Genomic DNA, 20,491 nt, shown 5'->3' with positions numbered 1-20,491 from the left:
GAAAGACAGTCTAAGCCTATAGCAGCTAAACGAATGTGTCTACGTACAGGCACTCCCTTAGGATAGGGTGAGGGAAAAGAGCAGGAACTAAGATGTATGCGTCACATCTATACCATGAGCGCATTGCTCCGAGAAAGTTGTTTGGCACTGACACCAAGCAACAGTTGAGCGTCGACTCGGCAGGGATCAAGACACGTATATGCCTCTCCCTGCTTTCAACCGTCTAGAACAACTGTTTTCAACCAGTGCTGCAGGTCAGTATTTAAACTGAGGACAGCTGAAAACCTGCAGACACATGCCTCTGGGTTCAGCAGGAAAAACAGCTCTTGTGCTCCATAGACTTTTCTAGAAGATTGAAAACTACGGCAAGCCTAAATGGACAAACTGCGGCACACAGGCAACACGTTTACACATAACTAAAACACGCTTTAGTTATGTGGTGTACGTATTTACCCCAAAACAGAGTCTTTCAATAAGCCTAGCATAGGTCTTTTAACAAGTAATTCAACTTAAAATCAAAAGATCTTTTTGTAATTCAAATCAAAGTATTTCTAGCTGGGGATACTTTACCTTTTTGTGCTGCCAGTACCGCTTGATGGTAATGCTTCAACTGTTCGTACTTTAAGAACATGCCCATGCCTAAACCTTTAGTCCTTTTACTTTTTGTACTTCGAATACTTTTTCAGTGGTGATACTTTTACTTTTTGTACTACCTTTCGATGGTAATACTTTCACTCTTGGCCCTTTAGGTATTTTTTACGTAATACTATTTTTGATTTTAGTATTATTTTAATACTTTTACTTTTCACAGTGTATCACCATGCTAATACTTTGTAGTTGTTGATCTTCAAGTATTTCTTGAGGTTTATATTTACTGTTTGTACTTGTACTGTTTAGTAACATTGATTTATGACTTACAAAAACTAAAAGTGTAACCATGAAAATGATCTTAAAGAAAGACAAATATAAGATTCACCATCTCAGAAGTCGGAAAAGTAAAAGTTTTACCATCAAAGCAAAAACAATATTTTTAGCTTTTCGTACTTTTAAAAGCTATAACGTTTAGTTTTTGTACTTTAAGTATTATATTCTAATAGTCGGAACCCAAGCTTCCTGCAAAGGAAATGTGTCTCTCTATCCCTGATTTATATATATTTGACTACAAGACACATGAACCCAGATACAACATAAACTACGTCAGTCGGAGGTTGCTAACAAGTGTCTAAATGAGACGACTAAATGTCATCACGCCCAACATTAGCCGCCTTTAGCTTAGCGGTGGTGACGTGAAGTAGGGCTGTACCCGAATATCCGAATATTCGTTCGTTGGAGTACTATTCGGGTTTCAATTTCGTTTTTGATTGAATTTATTGAAATCTCAAATATCAACGTAAGAGCTAACAGGGTTTTTTCATGAAAGATATAGCATGAGGGCGCTAATAAAAATAGTGCATTAGAGCGAAGCTGGAAATAGTAGTGTCTTCGCTGCTGAGTCTAATATTGCACCTCAAACAACAAATACATCCTGAGGTTTATTTACTTCCTCTACAGAAGCTCCCCTGTCACAACCCGGCTTTAGATGAAGTCTTTGTGATAACACTCCCCTGTTTGAACACATGATTATTGCTGAGTGTATTTAGGTCAGGGGAAATCCATGAAGCTCAGCAGATAAGTAGTAATAAGGATAATGATGATATCAAACAGCTTTAATATCCTAATGGAGTCTTTAGAGAGCTGCCTGCAGCATTCAGAGCAACACAATCCTCATTATCGCTCTTTTCATCAGAGGAGTAAACAAGTACAAGAGGTACTAGTACTTTACTTGAGTATTTCCATATTCTGCTACCTTGTACTTCTACTCCTCTACAGTTCAGAGGTACATGGTGTACTTCTCCTCCACTACATGTATTTAATACCTTTAGTTACTTCACAGATCTGGATGAATGATGTGAAATATAACCAAGTGTTGAATCAGACTTTAGTTCCACCTGGAGTAAATCCACCAGCTACCCTGCAGTCTACAAAGTACTTCAGACTAGCTGCACCTCCACCAGCTACCCTGCAGTCTACAAAGTACTTCAGACTAGCTGCACCTCCACCAGCTACCCTGCAGTCTACAAAGTACTTCAGACTAGCTGCACCTCCACCAGCTACCCTGCAGTCTACAAAGTACTTCAGACTAGCTGCACCTCCTCCAGCTACCCTGCAGTCTACAAAGTACTTCAGACTAGCTGCAGCTTCACCAGCTACCCTGCAGTCTACAAAGTACTTCAGACTAGCTGCACCTTCACCAGCTACCCTGCAGTCTACAAAGTACTTCAGACTAGCTGCTCCTTCACCAGCTACCCTGCAGTCTACAAAGTACTTCAGACTAGCTGCACCTTCACCAGCTACCCTGCAGTCTACAAAGTACTTCAGACTAGCTGCTCCTTCACCAGCTTTGAGAACACTTTCATGATCAATCATTATAAAACACATCAGATATATTATTCTGAAATGGACCAATCTGCACAACGACTACTTTCACTGTCTTTCACTATATTTAGATGAGAATACTTTCTACTTTCACTTGAGGAACATTTTGAATGAGGACTTTGACTGTAACAGAGTATTCCTACACTCTGGAACTTCTACTGTTACTCAAGTACAAGATCTGAGTACTTCTACTTTTACTCAAGTACAAGATCTGAGTACTTCTACTTTTACTCAAGTACAAGATCTGAGTACTTCTACTTTTACTCAAGTACAAGATCTGAGTACTTCTACTTTTACTCAAGTGCAAGACCTGAGTACTTCTACTTTTACTCAAGTACAAGATCTGAGTACTTCTACTTTTACTTGAGGAACATTTTGAATGCAGGACTTTTAATGTAACAAAGTATTCCTACACTCTGGAACTTCTACTTTTACTCAAGTACAGGACCTGAGTACTTCTACTTTTACTAAGTACAAGATCTGAGTACTTCTACTTTAACTCAAGCACAAGATCTGAGTACTTGTACTTTAACTCAAGTAAAAGATCTGAGTACTTGTAATTTTACTCAAGTACAAGACCTGAGTACTTCTACTGTTGGTACTTTACATATATGTTGATGCTCCTCTCCATGTATTGAATACCTTTAGTTACTGGATGAATGATGTGAAATCTAATCAACCCTTGAATCAGTCTTTAGAAGAAGACGTACTTTATTATAAATGATTTTCTTCAGGAATGAATCCGCAGCTCGTTTTAGATTTTTGGACCGGGAACAGTTTTCCTCCCGCTGCTGCGTCAGATATTCTGAGCGGATCGTCGTGTCGCTCCCCGTCGCTCCTCGTTTTGTTCCTCACATCGTGATGCGTCTCCACAGCGAGCCACTGTGATGCTGCGTGGGGTTTATAAACACACAAACAGCCGATCTGTGTGGACGTGATGGAAACAATACAACATACTAAATATGAGATAAAACTCTGCAGTCTCGGACCGATTTACTGGCAAATGAAAAATATTGTTAAAGTCTTTTTTACTTTATTTGGAGAAAAGGTTATTTTAGCACATCTCATCCTTTCTAGGCCATGTCAAATTGATTGCGCAACATGTCAAAGTAAGAGATAATACAAGATAACAATACAATGTAAACTGTGTGTGTGTGTGTGTGTGTGTGTGTGTGTGTGTGTGTGTGTGTGTGTGTGTGTGTGTGTGTGTGTGTGTGTGTGTGTGTGTGTGTGTGTGTGTGTGTGTGTGTGTGTGTGTGTGTGTGTGTGTGTGTGTGTGTGTGTGTGTGTGGTGCATGCGTGCGTGCGTGTGTGTGCGTGCGTGTGCGTGCGCGCGTGCATGTGTGTGTGTGCCTTTACAACATGCAGTAATCTACTCACTGGAGCTCCTTTTGTGATTGTGGAGGTCTTCACTGGCTTCCTGTCCTTCAGAGACCCCAAACTACTGCTGCTGGTTTATAAAGAACTGCATTATTACATCATGAACCACCTGGTCTGCTTTCTGTCCCCAGAGTCAGAACTAAACATGGAGAAATTCAGTTATTATGCTCCAAATATCTGGAACAAACTCCCAGGTCCTTTTAACCACTATTTCTTAGCGCTCTTAAAGTTTTCATTATTTTAAAGCACTTTGAATTGCTTGTGTTGAAAGCTGCTATATAAATAAACTTGCCTTGCCTTGTGATGCATTTACCTCCTTACCTTTATCCTCTGTCCCTCCAGCTGTACATCCAGACCACCACCCTCACCATCTCCATGAACTTGAGTGCGTCCGTGGCCCTCGGGATGCTCTTCATGCCCAAAGTCTACGTCATCATCTTACACCCGGAGCTCAACGTGCAGAAGAGGAAACGCTCCTTCAAGGCCGTCGCCACCGCCGCTACCATGTCGTCCCGCCTCTCGCACAAAGCCAGCGACCGGCCCAACGGAGAGGCCAAGACCGAGCTGTGTGAGAACCTGGACCCCAACAGTGAGTTAAAGTTAGAAAAATCTCCCCGGTCCCCGGCTTGAGCCTCAGGATCCACGTATCTGTGATCCTCTCCAGAATGGAAGTAGTCCATCCCTGGGATGGACTACTTCCATTCTGTCTGTCTGTGTTGGACCCTGAAAGACCCTGACAACATAGAAAGATAAAGCAAGAAGAAGTGTTCTGTTCAGATGTAAATTCAATCCAATATTGACTCATTTTAAAGCCAAAAATGATTTTTTTTTAAATTGCAAAACACCTGAAGTTTAAAAAAAATGTAGCTTCTAATTATTAAGTATAGGTTGATTGAACAGAGATTAGCGGAAGCAAAAACGCATTAGCAGAAGCAACAATAGCTGTGTGAGAACCTGGACCCCAACAGTGAGTTAACAAAACAGGGTCTTCAACATGTGAAAGAAACCAGATTAAAATAATGTGAATAGAGTGGTCTGTGTTTGACCCTGAATGACTCTGACAAGGTAGACAAATAAAGCAAAATCCTTTTTAAGAAAAACACATTTTAAAGCAAAACATGATTAAAATTAGCAAAGCACCTGAAGTTTTGGCTTGTTATTATTATTTATAAGTTCATTTAACAAAGACTAGCATTAGCAGCAGCATTAGCAGAAGCAATATTAACATTAGCAGCAACAGAAGCAACACTAGCATTAGCTGCAGCATTAGCAGAATCAACAATAGCATTAGTATTCATATTCATATCCTGTACAATCTGTAAAGTCCACTGAGACAAATGTACCATGTTTGATATTGGGCTATATAAATAAACATTGATTGATTAGCAGCAGCATTAGCGGAAGCAACTCTAGCATTAGCAGAAACAGCATTAGCAGATGCAGCATTAGCATTAGCAGAAGCAACTCTAGCATTAGCAGAAACAGCATTAGCAGATGCAGCATTAGCATTAGCAGAAGCAACTCTAGCATTAGCAGAAACAGCATTAGCAGAAGCAGCATTAGCAGATGCAGCATTAGCATTAGCGGAAACAGCATTAGCAGAAGCAGCATTAGCAGATGCAGCATTAGCATTAGCGGAAGCAACTCTAGCATTAGCAGAAACAGCATTAGCAGATGCAGAATTAGCATTAGCAGAAGCAACTCTAGCATTAGCAGAAACAGCATTAGCAGAAGCAGCATTAGCATTAGCGGAAGCAACTCTAGCATTAGCAGAAACAGCATTAGCAGATGCAGCATTAGCATTAGCAGAAGCAACTCTAGCATTAGCAGAAACAGCATTAGCAGATGCAGCATTAGCATTAGCAGAAGCAACTCTAGCATTAGCAGAAACAGCATTAGCAGAAGCAGCATTAGCATTAGCAGAAGCAACTCTAGCATTAGCAGAAACGGCATTAGCAGAAACAGCATTAGCAGAAACAGCATTAGCAGAAGCAGCATTAGCATTAGCAGAAGCAACTCTAGCATTAGCAGAAACAGCATTAGCAGAAGCAGCATTAGCATTAGCAGAAGCAGCATTAGCATTAGCAGCAGAATGTGTGGAAAACATTGGGTTTGCTGTTAACACGTCACTAGCTCAGTTTGAGTTATTGCTACTTTTCCCAACATGAAAACAGCATCATTAGCATCAGCGTTAGCAGCAAGTGGAGCATTAGCAGTAGCATCATTAGCATTAGTAACGGCATTAGCAGCAGGAAATCAAATGTTATCTTTTCAAATCCAAATATTGAACCTATTTCTCTAACTACTTCTCTTCTGAAATATTAGACAAACATGAAGAAACCTAATTTCCTTTTAAATGAAAGATTAAAAACCCTGCTCTGATGCTCCACAGGACGTCAGTTATAAAAGAGCTTTAATGTTTGCAGAAATGAAAGAAGGCACACATTGAAATGACATGTGACCCCCTCTCAGTGGGACCCCTTCAGCACCTCTCACCAAACACTGTTTTCTCCCCTCGACAGGCTAATTTCATAATTTATCAGAGGTAAGAGCAAATTAATCTTCTTCTGCTTGGCTGTGCTGCCCTTCATCTGCTGGAGGGGTTTATGTGTGGGTGTTAGGTATTCCTCCGCTGCTCTTTATCAACATCCTCCTATAGAGCGGTGCAGTGACGAGTCCTAAAACCAGGAAGTGAGTCAGCATTTCTCCACTTCCTGTTCCCCGTCTCAGAGCCAATGGGATCTCTCATAGGGTTTTGAAACTATCTGAACTAAGGTCTGAGGTTGAGACGCGTTGAAGAGACGGGTCACGTTTTGTTCCACGACATTGATCCATTAGCAGTGACCCCGCTGTGACTTCTGAAGAGTGGACGTGTCTGAGAAACGATGGTTGTTACCGAGCGGCTGAATAGGACTACAGAAGTCGTGGAGGCCGTTGTACGTCATTACGCCGAACACGTGAACACTCCTCTGAGTTAGTTTCTGTTCTGCTTGAAAGCCAGTCCCTGCCTCCTGCAGAGTGTTCAGACAAACGCTTCAACTCGTTCCATTCAGAATCTGTTTGAATCTGGATCTGAAGTCGGCGTGACGTTGAAGCAGCGACCCGGCTGTAGCTCCTTTATAGCATAACGTTAGCATTTAGCTTCTGGACATTAGAGTTATGATTAGAACTTTATAAAAGTAGACATGTGGAGATTATCCGGCTGAACAAAACATGCGTTCATCAAACAGGTTCGTTTTCCACAAATCTTATTTCGAGCTATTTTCCAAAATCCTGTGGAGAGATCCTGTTGCTCTTTAGTCGAGGGAACCAGCCGCTTCCTGCAGGGCGAGTACGTCCTCCCTGCTCCGCGCGATAGGCTCATAACTCTACACGAGGAGACGAAGGGACTGTTTGACGTTACACTGCACGAGGCATGCTGCAACCAGAACGCAGTACATGTACTCAAGCACTGTACTTAAGTACAAGTTTGAGGTACTTGTACTTCACTTGAGTATTTTCACGGTATGCTACTTTTACTTTTTACTCCACTACATTTTCTTTTACAAATTGAGTTGAGCTACTTTGCAGGTATGGATTTATAATATAGAATATAAATCGTTATGTATTATTATAGGTAAGTAATTGCAAATAATCCCCACCTTTACCAAGTGAACACTGACACAAATGCATGTATAAATAATTATAAAACAAACATGTAATATTAGCCCCTCCTCCAACACACGCACGCGCACATGACCAATGAGGGCACGAGATCAGTGTGTGCCCAGATGGAAGGCTGACAGGCAGGTAGGCCAACCAGTTACTTTAGCCGGCTCAGATGATTGGTCGAGCTTTTTACAGCGCTACGGCTTCCAGAGATTAAATGATTTATGGATTTTTAGTCAAAGCACTTCAATCAATCAATCAATCAATCAATGTTTATTTATATAGCCCAATATCACAAATGTTACATTTGTCTCAGTGGTCTTCACAGTGTGTACAGAATATCAGTATGACAATACGACACCCTCTGTCCTCAGACCCTCTGTCCTTAGACCCTCTGTCCTTAGACCCTCTGTCCTTAGACCCTCACATCGTACAAGGAAAAACTTCCAAAGAAAACCCAGTTTAAAGGGAAAAATGGGAGAAACCTCAGGGAGAGCAACAGAGGAGGGATCCCTCTCCCAGGACGGACAGACTGCAATAGATGCCGTGTGTAAATTGAAAAGATAATACATTTGCAACATAGGTAGTCCAGATGTTTGGAAATGCATGTGTGTATAATAGGAAGATGAATCCACGAGGATATCCATCCAGGACCGATGATCCAGGACCACAGCCTCGACTCAAGATCCAGCGCTCGCGATCCAGGACACAGGACCGCAGGATCATCCATGACTCCGGATCCCAGCGTATATAGACACCAAAAGAAAGACATTTGGGGAAGCTGGGTTAATCGGAACATGAGAGGACACAGGTACAGACAGAGAGAAGGAAGAAGTAAGATGTCCCCCGACAAACTAAGCCTATATCAGAAAAACTAGGGGCTGAATCTAGTCAGCCCTAACTATAAGCTTTATCAAAAAGGATGGTCTTAAGCGCACTCTTAAAAACGGATAGGGTGTCTGCCGCCCGAACACAAACTGGAAGCTGATTCCACAGATGTGGAGCTTGATAAGAAAAGGCTCTGGCTCCCATTGTACTTTTAGAGATTCTAGGAACAACCAACAACCCTGCATTCTTGGAACGCAATACCCTAGTAGGCCAGCAGGGTATAATGAGTTCTTTAAGGTAAGATGGCGCCTGCCCATTAAGGGCTTTGTAGGCGAGAAGAAGAATTTTAAATGCTATCCTGTGTTCTATAGGGAGCCAGTTTAAGGCAGCCAGAACAGGAGTAATGTGGTCCCTTTTCCTAACTCTGGTTAGTACACGAGCTGCAGCATTTTGAATCAGCTGAAGCAACTTGATTGACTTCTTGGTACTCCCTGATAATAAAGAGTTACAATAATCCAGCCTAGAAGTAACAAATGCATGGACTAGTTTCTCTGCATCGTTTTGAGGCAAGATATGCCTGATTTTTGCAATGTTACGTAGATGGAAGTAGGCGGTCCTTGAAATTGATTTTATGTGGGCGTTAAAGGATAAATCCTGATCAAATATAACACCAAGATTCCTTTCAGTCTCACTGGAGGCCAAATTAATGCCATCCATAGTTAGTATATCTTTAGATAATTTGTTTCGTAGATTCTTCGGGCCAAGTACAATAACTTCAGTTTTGGTCGTGTTTAACATCAAAAAGTTTAAGGTCATCCACGTTTTTAAGTCCTTAAGGCAGTCTTGAATTTTATTTAGATGATTCATTTCATCAGGCTTGATTGATAAATATAGTTGAGTATCATCCGCATCACAATGACAGTTTACAGAATGATTCCTTATAATATTGCCTAACGGAAGCATATATAATGTGAACAAAATAGGTCCGAGCACTGAGCCCTGTGGCACTCCATGGCTAACTTTGGTTTGCGTGGAAGATTCATCGTTAACACGTACAAACTGAGAGCGTTCAGATAGATAGGACCTAAACCAGCCTAAAGCAGTTCCCTGTATGCCAACTAAGTGCTCTAGTCTTTGCAATAGGATGTCATGGTCGATAGTATCAAATGCAGCACTGAGATCGAGCAAAACAAGAATAGAGACAAGTCCCTTGTCTGAGGCTATTAGAATATCATTTGTGACTTTAACCAGAGCTGTCTCTGTGCTATGATGTGTTCTAAAGCCAGACTGAAAGTCTTTAAATAAATCATTGTTTTTTAAGTAATCACACAACTGTTTTGCGACCGCTTTCTCAAGAATTTTTGAGAGGAACGGAAGATTAGAAATAGGTCTATAGTTGGCTAAAACCTCTGGATCGAGGTTGTGCTTTTTAAGAAGCGGTTTTATCACTGCTACTTTGAATGATTGTGGAACATAGCCTGATAATAAAGACATATTCATAATATTTAATAAGAAGTGCTAATTAATGGAAAAACTTCCTTCAACAGCTTAGTTGGAATTGGGTCTAACATGCACGTTGATGGTTTAGAAGAGAGAATCATTGAATGTAATTGTTCAAGGTTTATGGCTGAAAAGCATTCTAGTTTCCTATCTAGTGTAATATTAGAACTTACGTTTCCGGGAGCTGTTGATAACACTATACTGGTCAAAGGCAAGAGGTCATTAATTTTGTTTCTAAGAGTAACAATTTTATCGTTAAAAAAGCACATAAAATCATTACTACCGAGTGCTATGGGAATAGAAGGCTCAATGGAGCTGTGGCTCTCTGTCAGCCTGGCTACAGTGCTGAAAAGAAATCTTGCATTATTCTTATTCTCATCTATTAATGAAGAGTAGTAGGCTGCTCTCGCTTTACGCAGTGATTTCTTATATTCATTGTGAGTAATATGCCAAATTAAACGAGATTCTTCAAGTTTAGTGGAACGCCATATCCTTTCAAGTTGTCTAGACTTTTGCTTTATTTTGCGGGTTTCGGCATTATGCCATGGAGCTAATCTATGTTGTTTTATTTTCTTCTTTTTCAAAGGAGCAACAGAGTCTAATTTTATTCGCAGCGCATCTATAGCACTATCAACAACATGATCAATTTGGGGTGGTGTACATTTTGTATAAGTTTCCTCCCCTACATGCAGACATGCTATCGAGTTAAGTATTGGTGGAATCTCTTCCTTAAATGTGGCTATAGCACTAACAGATAGGTTTCTGCTGCAAGAGCTTTTGACTAATGCTTTGTAGTCTAGTAACAGTACTTCAAAAGTTACTAAGAAATGGTCGGATAAAGCAGGATTATGCGGTTCGACTAATAGTTGCTCAATTTCAATACCATAAGTCAGAACAAGGTCGAGAGTGTGATTATAACAGTGGGTTGGTTTATTTACACTCTGACAGAAACCAACAGAATCTAATATAGAGTTAAATGCAACAGTAAGGCTATTTTTATCATCGTCAACATGAATATTAAAGTCACCTACGATAATTACTTTGTCTGTTTTAAGAACCAAAGTTGATAAAAACTCAGAGAATTCTGATAAGAATTCTGAATAAAGACCTGGTGCACGATACACTGTAACAAATAAGATTGGCTGCTTCAGATATTCATTGCTGTCTGGATGTTGAGAGCATTCCATGGAATATAACAACAAGTGTATCTCCAGCCGCGTTCTCAAACTTACCTACCCCACCTTTCATGTAAAATACTGCACAGTGAAAAGCAGTATTTAGCTATACTGGAAAATGAGTGCTTTTCCCCCTCATCCAGCATTAGGGTTGCTAACGAGCCACATGTGGGACAAAGAGTGTGTTTGTGTGGAACATTTTACGCGTTTTACGAGGTGTTTTTGTTTGAACAAATTATGCAAGTAAAGGATTTACATATATTTGGTTTGAATGGATTTTTTTCCCAACAAAACATCGCCCCTCGCCGGCTACTCCCAATTAAATACATGTTTAGACCTTGTTGATTGATTGACATCTGACACAGCTAATGCGGGACATCGTGTCAATTTGTGGGACAAATGATTATAATAAATAAAGGAGTGGGACACCTGGTCCCCCTTTGCTCCATACTGTAGCTCTACCACACACCACAACGACTCAACATCCTGCCCAGCACCTGTGTCTGATGTCTAGTCAGAATGTGTTGAACTTGTTTTTGGAGCAGCATTGTTTCCAGTGCACAGCTAACTAGCTCGCTCACAACGACATCTCCCGGCATCGAACCGGAGCACGAACCAGCCCCTTGCTGGATTTGCTCTGCCGTGTTCAAGAGAAAGCAGAGTGGGGTATGTTGACTGCTAACAACCCAGGACGCTAAGGTTGCATGGAGGCAGGGGCATCGTGCCGGAGGACAACAGAAGTGTCAGAAGAAAAACACTTCAATCAATTCCATATTTTAATCAGTTTGTGTTTCTGTTACTTCTACCTTAAGAAGAGCAGCATATTAGCAGCAGCTTTAAAGACAAGGCTTTGCACACAAGTAGAAATTAAAAACTAGAATGTAAACATCTCGAAATAGAATTAAAACAGCATTCAACAGTAGGAAATATATAGTAGAACGTGAAGATAAAAGATCTATAAACAACAATTGAACGGCTTTAGACACGATATAAAGCAGGATAGTATTTACATGAAGAGTGTAGGGAGGGAATATTAAATTAAATATGAATTTAGCAGCGACTTGTTCATCCTCCAGGTTTACATCCTCTCACCTGCCTCTCTTCACGGCCCTCAGTTTCTTCAGATGCTTCACCTCTGCTCTCTGATTCTACATCTCTCTCACGGCTCTCAGCCTCTCTTCAGAATCCTCCCAGAGGTTTCTGTATCTCCGTGAAACTCCGCTAACCCCGGCTGCTCTCAGAAACAATCCTTACAGCGTTTCTTCCAAATCTCACGCTTTCTGCAGCTCAGGAACGCTGCAGGTGTGTTTCTGGGGATTAGCCTTTCTCAGCTGGACGGAGGCGCATATCTACTGAGGAACGGGGGGACGGAGGGACGGGGGAACGGAGGGACGAGACGAACACTTTGGAGTTAAGACAGACTTTTGAGAAAAAAGTCAGAATCAATCAATCAATCAATCAATGTTTATTTATATAGCCCAATATCACAAATGTTACATTTGTCTCAGTGGTCTTCACAGTGTGTACAGAATATCAGTATGACAATACGACACCCTCTGTCCTTAGACCCTCACATCGTACAAGGAAAAACTTCCAAAGAAAACCCAGTTTAAAGGGAAAAATGGGAGAAACCTCAGGGAGAGCAACAGAGGAGGGATCCCTCTCCCAGGACGGACAGACGTGCAATAGATGCCGTGTGTAAATTGAAAAGATAATACATTTGCAACATAGGTAGTCCAAATGTTTGGAAATGCATGTGTGTATAATAGGAAGATGAATCCATCCAGGACCTATGATCCAGGACCACAGCCACGACTCAAGATCCAGCGCTCGCGATCCAGGACACAGGACCGCAGAATTGTGTTTCAGAAAGATTTCAAATGGAATTTACAGAAAATCTGTATTTTGCCTCTGCACACCCATCACACCGTATGCCTCGTTTATACTGGGGACGCTGGTTCCACCACTTTTAGGAATGGCTCATTTAGTGCCCCCCCCCCCCCCACACTTTGCATCAGGATAATCTGTTTAAACAGTTCTGAAAATAGTGCAAATAACCACTTTGAGAAGGGTTATCTGCTCAAGAGAACATGTTCAATCTGGAGGACCGTTCTCACTTTCTGCCAACCCGATTCACATGCTGGTGTTAACGGAACAGAGAATAGCTTTGCAGCAGGTGACTTTCTGCCGACCCGATTCACATGCTGGTGTTAACGGAACAGAGAATAGCTTTGCAGCAGGTGACTTTCTGCCGACCCGATTCACATGCTGGTGTTAACGGAACAGAGAATAGCTTTGCAGCAGGTGACTTTCTGCCGACCCGATTCACATGTTGGTGTTAACGGAACAGAGAATAGCTTTGCAGCAGTTACTGCACTAGTTGTTTGACGGTAGGTGCGCTAAATGCAGTAGTGCTTTCAGAATCTGAAAAAAGGGTCCCCACCACTTCTCCTAACAACGTGACGCCCGTGGTTTGGAGGCACATATTTAAGATAAGGAAGGATAAGATAAGACATTGGAACAACAAACTGAATGGATTATGATTTAGTTTCTCAAGATACCTTCATTTGAGATTAGCAGCAGCATTAGGGTCATCCTGTCCCCAAAATAACCTATTATATATTGCTTTTGAGAGTTTACTTACTCAGTATTTAGAGTTACTAAGATTTTATTCTGAGAAATAAAGTCATTACTTAAGTTTCAAAGTCATAATTTTCAGATACTGCGTCGTTATTTGGACTTAATTGTCATTATGTTGAAACACTATCTTATAAATATGAGATACTAACAAAACAACAAAACATTTAACAACAAGAAGAGCCATATATGTCTTTCTTCCATAGTTTATATCACAGACTCTGCTTTGCATCTACTTTTGGTGAGAGACAATCATTTCTGATTTCCCTTTATGGACTCAATTTAAGAACTCCAGCTGTTAGACGGAATAAAACCCTCCTCTTCACGCTTCATAAAAGAAGACTCATTATAAAAGACCCCCAGCCACAAACTGTCCCGCAGCATCCGGACTAACACCACCAGACTCGGACAGCTCCACCCCACAGGCCATCAGACTGTGCAGAACATCCAGAACATTCATCTGGTTGCTAATTATGTATCTCTATATCATATTCCATCTACTTGTATTTAGACTCTTCTTGCACTATTTCTATTTATTTGTATTAACTTGCACATCTCAAAACATTCTCTTGCACTATGTGATCTGTTTCAGTTCAGACTTCAGCTTTTCATTGATACATCTGCACTGGCTGCTGAGCACATGGTGATGGAGACTTGCATCTGCACTGTAGCTGCTGAGCACATGGTGACGGAGACTTGCATCTGCACTGGCTGCTGAGCACATGGTGATGGAGACTTGCATCTGCACTGTAGCTGCTGAGCACATGGTGATTGAGACTTGCATCTGCACTGTAGCTGCTGAGCACATGGTGATGGAGACTTGCATCTGCACTGTAGCTGCTGAGCACATGGTGACGGAGACTTGCATCTGCACTGGCTGCTGAGCACATGGTGATGGAGACTTGCATCTGCACTGTAGCTGCTGAGCACATGGTGATGGAGACTTGCATCTGCACTGTAGCTGCTGAGCACATGGTGATGGAGACTTGCATCTGCACTGTAGCTGCTGAGCACATGGTGACGGAGACTTGCATCTGCACTGGCTGCTGAGCACATGGTGATGGAGACTTGCATCTGCACTGTAGCTGCTGAGCACATGGTGATGGAGACTTGCATCTGCACTGTAGCTGCTGAGCACATGGTGACGGAGACTTGCATCTGCACTGGCTACTGAGCACATGGTGACGGAGACTTGCATCTGCACTGGCTGCTGAGCACATGGTGATGGAGACTTGCATCTGCACTGTAGCTGCTGAGCACATGGTGACGGAGACTTGCATCTGCACTGGCTGCTGAGCACATGGTGACGGAGACTTGCATCTGCACTGGCTGCTGAGCACATGGTGATGGAGACTTGCATCTGCACTGGCTGCTGAGCACATGGTGACGGAGACTTGCATCTGCACTGGCTGCTGAGCACATGGTGACGGAGACTTGCATCTGCACTGGCTGCTGAGCACATGGTGATGGAGACTTGCATCTGCACTGGCTGCTGAGCACATGGTGACGGAGACTTGCATCTGCACTGGCTGCTGAGCACATGGTGATGGAGACTTGCATCTGCACTGTAGCTGCTGAGCACATGGTGATGGAGACTTGCATCTGCACTGTAGCTGCTGAGCACATGGTGATGGAGACTTGCATCTGCACTGTAGCTGCTGAGCACATGGTGATGGAGACTTGCATCTGCACTGTAGCTGCTGAGCACATGGTGATGGAGACTTGCATCTCCAATGAATCAACACACTTGACGGGATGTTACATTAATGGCATTAATTGACATCATGTGGATGTCAACTTTCAACACCGTGTTAAACCAAAATAACTGTACATGTTTTTTATCTAAAAATGAAAAGAAAGTTGTGTATATTGCACAAAATATTATACTCAAATATTTGTATACAATTCATTTTATTTATGTATAGTAATTGAGAATAATGTTTTCAACACGTTACAGCAATATGGTTAGAAATGTCCTTTCACTTTCCAACCTTGGTATCGGATTATTATTTCATACACCTACTGGTTAGTGTTCAACCTACTGGTTATCCTACTGGTTAGTGTTCAACCTACTGGTTATCCTACTGGTTAGTGTTCCATAGCACCTACTGGTTAGTGTTCAGTAGCACCTACTGGTTAGTGTTCAATAGCACCTACTGGTTAGTGTTCAATAGCACCTACTGGTTAGTGTTCAATAGCACCTACTGGTTAGTGTTCAGTAGCACCTACTGGTTAGTGTTCAGTAGCACCTACTGGTTAGTGTTCAGTAGCACCTACTGGTTAGTGTTCAATAGCACCTACTGGTTAGTGTTCAATAGCACCTACTGGTTAGTGTTCAGTAGCACCTACTGGTTAGTGTTCAATAGCACCTACTGGTTAGTGTTCAGTAGCACCTACTGGTTAGTGTTCAGTAGCACCTACTGGTTAGTGTTCAATAGCACCTACTGGTTAGTGTTCAGTAGCACCTACTGGTTAGTGTTCAGTAGCACCTACTGGTTAGTGTTCAGTAGCACCTACTGGTTAGTGTTCAATAGCACCTACTGGTTAGTGTTCAGTAGCACCTACTGGTTAGTGTTCAATAGCACCTACTGGTTAGTGTTCAGTAGCACCTACTGGTTAGTGTTCAGTAGCACCTACTGGTTAGTGTTCAGTAGCACCTACTGGTTAGTGTTCAGTAGCACCTACTGGTTAGTGTTCACGTAGCACCTACTGGTTAGTGTTCAAGTAGCACCTACTGGTTAGTGTTCAATAGCACCTACTGGTTAGTGTTCAGTAGCACCTACTGGTTAGTGTTCAGTAGCACCTACTGGTTAGTGTTCATAGCACCTACTGGTTAGTGTTCAGTAGCACCTACTGTTAGCACCTACTGGTTAGTGTTCAGTAGCACCTACTGGTTAGTGTTCAGTAGCACCTACTGGTTAGTGTTCAGTAGCACCTACTGGTTAGTGTTCAGTAGCACCTACTGGTTAGTGTTCAGTAGCACCTACTGGTTAGTGTTCAGTAGCACCTACTGGTTAGTGTTCAGTAGCACCTACTGGTTAGTGTTCAATAGCACCTACTGGTTAGTGTTCAATAGCACCTACTGGTTAGTGTTCAGTAGCACCTACTGGTTAGTGTTCAGTAGCACCTACTGGTTAGTGTTCAATAGCACCTACTGGTTAGTGTTCAGTAGCACCTACTGGTTAGTGTTCAATAGCACCTACTGGTTAGTGTTCAGTAGCACCTACTGGTTAGTGTTCAGTAGCACCTACTGGTTAGTGTTCAGTAGCACCTACTGGTTAGTGTTCAGTAGCACCTACTGGTTAGTGTTCAATAGCACCCTTGAGAATTCAGTAATGATATATTTTGTAGGGATTTCAGTTTTTCTGATAAATGAGAGAAAAGTGAGTCCTGTGTTCCGATCACCTAAAGTACATTTCCGTCTAAACTAAAGCTAAGTCTACAGGACTATAATTCAGTATTTATTTAGTTAAATAATTGTCTGACTATTTGGTGACGAGGACAGCCACCTGGTTCATACCTCAGCACATCTGAAGAGGAAAAGAGTGGTCACTCTCAAGTTATGGGCTTCTCTGTCACCTTTCCCATTCGGCCTGGTCTAATGTGGCTCTTTTTCAGGGATTGGAGTAGTTCTAAAGAACAACCAGAAAAACATTTTTTCACCCAAAATAAAATTTGACAACAATGAATTTCATTAATGGGAGACCCTAAAGATAAGAAAAATCATTGTTGTGTTTTGCTCTACCTCGGGTAGGGGTATCTCGAAAACTAAAGCCTTTTTTGAGGACTTGCTGCTGGACTATTAGTAATCTGTTCAGTTGTGTCCAAGTTTATAAATCCTGCACAACGTGGTAAATCGCAGATGTAGACATGCTTTTAGAAATCTAACCACGGAAAGTTGTAGGTTCCCCGAGGTCGACTCGTTACACTCTTCTCCATCGCATCAAAACGACGTCGCCCAGTGGCGAACCTTGTCTATCACAACTGAACCTTCTGTAGACACACACATACACACCCCCCCGCCGCTCCCGCCGTTATAATGTCCGTTGAAAAGGGTACTGACAACAATTCCACAACAACATCATCTTCACCTGTTGCCATTTCAACGTTAAAAACTACGTGACCCTATGTCTCTCTCCAGTTAACTAGCGGGCCTTCTAGAGCACCTGGGCCCGAGGGGAACTCTGAAAGAACACGCCCATTGGCTACACATCAATATATGATTGGTTGATCAAACTGTCAGTCCAAACGTACGCTCTTATTCAGTGCAACGGCCAGGGCATTCGATCAAGGATGTAGAATACCTGGTTGAAGGATATTCTACCCAGAGACCCAGAACAAGATCTGATTGGTTGCTTTCTTTTCTAACACAAACCCACTGAAATGCGTAGCATGGTCCGAGAAGGACAAACAAATCAACGCAACACTGTGATATTACAGATCAACAACACAGATACCGTTCTCTTTTATTCATTTTATTACATTTTATTTTAAATTAAATCGATGTGTTGTTTGTTTTATCTGAGTGTTCCAGGGTGTTCTCTGAATACCTTGAAGGCCCTGACGGTTCACCTCTGACGTTGCCCAGTTTCAGTGCAAAGCAGAAACCACATTGTAACGCTGTCACACAATAAAGCCTTGAATCTTGAATAATGTTGGACTGCTCTTCCTCTCCGTGGACTCTAAGCTCTAAAGACTCCTCTCTTTATGAAGAAGGCACGTTGTCCTGTTTTATCACCCGCCATGATTGATGATGGGCCGCTGGCTCCGAGCCGTTGGTCATCGAGGTTCAGCGGTGTCCGTTAGATGGGGGGGTGGGGGGGCGCTGCAGGGGGAGATAGGGAGGAGGTCAACACTAAATGGTACTGCTCTTGAAAGCAGGCCTATTCTTCTTCTGTGGTGTTCCCTCTCCTGTAGTGTGTTATTTAGGTGTTAGTGCATGTAAATGGTCTGCTGAGGCTGGAATCTCTCCCACACAAAGAGAGCTATTTGTTGGTATTTCAGTGAAAATGAAGTCATCTTTATCTCATAATTTTTTCTAAAGATCAACGAATAGAAGTTGAAACCAAACACGAATGATTTTTTTAATTTGCTCGACATTTGGTGGTGTTATTACTGTCAGTGATCTCAGGCTCTGCAAACGGCACAATCCTCCTTCATGATTTAAACCGTCTGTTTTAGCTTCTAACATTTCATTTTCATGCAATCATAAACTCTAATTCTACGGAAGAAGATAAGGGCCACATCTAGAGCTAACCAGAAATGTATTTTCGCAAGAACTTTGAGATTTTCCGTGAAAAATAATAGAAGTCTTTTTTTCTAGAAATTCTAACTTCTGAAAATTCTTTAAGAAAACATTTGTTATAATAAAAGAAGTCAGAATTCTCACTTTCTGGGGGAAAACATTTAATATGTTTTATCTCAAATTTCTGGCTTTTTTTCTGGGAATTTTGCAATTTTCCGTAAAAATTCTCAAATTCTGAGATATTTTTTTTATTCAAAATTCTGACTCTCATCTCAGATATCACAAACAATTCCACTTTGGTCAGATCTCAACAAATTGTCCACATTTGGCCCTAATCCTCTTCCGTACATTTCCCATTGATTTCAACACTAACCTCCAGCTACACTAACAGCCAACAGATCTGACTGAAGCTCGTATTTCATTCTCCTTTTTCTCCTCTTATTCAGGTCCGGCAGCAAAGAAGAAATACGTGAGCTACAACGACCACGAGATCTGAAGCCATCGAGCGAGAGACTGAAAACTGAGAACCAGGAAGAAGAGTATGTTCCCGCCCTGCCGGCTGAAAACAAGGAAAGGGAGGAGGAGGGAAAGCAGGAGGGTTTGTGTTGTTGTTTATTTTTCTGGTATCATGTGCTTCATTGCCCACCGCGGACTTCCAGGAGCTGAAGCAAAGCCTGCTGGGACTTTCCTCTGGACTTTGAGCACATTTACAAAGAGAGGTGAGCGAGCGGTTTGTTGTCAAAGGTAAAAAATAAATCATTGTGTCCGTGATGCAGAGAAGGAACATGGCGGACGTCTTCTCTCCGCCGTTGATGTCAAACGAAGCCTCCTCTCGTCTTTAAACCGACTTCCTGTCCTCCCGAGTGTGGCTCTTTATGGCTTATATGTTCTTTTTGGTTGTTGCTTTAATTTCCTCTTTACGGTTTCTTTCAAGGCGATGATGGTTTTGATGAGTCTATTTTTGCTCTCTGCTTATTGGATGCACATTGTTTTCTTATTGAAGCCATATTCTCTGCTTTGAGATTTCGAGGGCTTTGTTGCGCTGCCAGCAGGAATCTGATTTCTGCCACTCAAACGTCTCTGAAAGGCCCTGAAAACAGGATTCATAATCTGCTTAATACTGAAAATAGCGCACAAATACAACTCCGATTAGCACAAGGGTTTTCCAAAGATCTCTGCAAACCATTTCTGTTTAAAGTCAGTAAGAATTGACATCGATGAAATTAAACCTTTCTTACTGTTATTTGGGGACTTCTGTCAACAATGCTATTTGTACAATGATGTCTATAGTCAACAATGATGTCTATAGTCAACAATGAAGTCTAGAGTCAACAATGATGACTTTAGTCAACAATGTCTATAGTCAACAATGATGTCTATAGTCAACAATGATGACTTTAGTCAACAATGATGTCTATAGTCAACAATAATGACTTTAGTCAACAATGATGTCTATAGTCAACAATAATGACTTTAGTCAACAATGTCTTTAGTCAACAATGATGACTTTAGTCAACAATGATGTCTATAGTCAACAATAATGACTTTAGTCAACAATGTCTTTAGTCAACAATGATGACTTTAGTCAACAATGATGTCTATA

The 20,491-nt window shown here is 41.7% G+C and overlaps 1 protein-coding gene across 1 annotated transcript; it reads left to right on the top strand.

Annotated features, from left to right (window-relative positions):
• Nucleotides 1–4,197: 4,197 nt before the first annotated feature.
• LOC117444271 (metabotropic glutamate receptor 7-like) lies at nt 4,198–20,203 on the top strand (the record flags this gene model as incomplete). The annotated part of the gene is made up of 2 exons (XM_034079939.1): nt 4,198–4,444; nt 19,335–20,203. Coding segments are annotated over 2 exons (297 nt in total), but the record flags the coding sequence as incomplete, so codon positions are not given.
• Nucleotides 20,204–20,491: the final 288 nt, after the last annotated feature.

The sequence above is a fragment of the Pseudochaenichthys georgianus genome, unplaced genomic scaffold (genome assembly GCF_902827115.2).
Source record: "Pseudochaenichthys georgianus unplaced genomic scaffold, fPseGeo1.2 scaffold_774_arrow_ctg1, whole genome shotgun sequence".
NCBI classification, from domain to species: Eukaryota; Metazoa; Chordata; class Actinopteri; order Perciformes; family Channichthyidae; genus Pseudochaenichthys; species Pseudochaenichthys georgianus.
The sequence above is the reverse complement of the archived record's forward strand: the minus strand, read 5'-3'. Positions and strand labels throughout refer to the sequence as shown.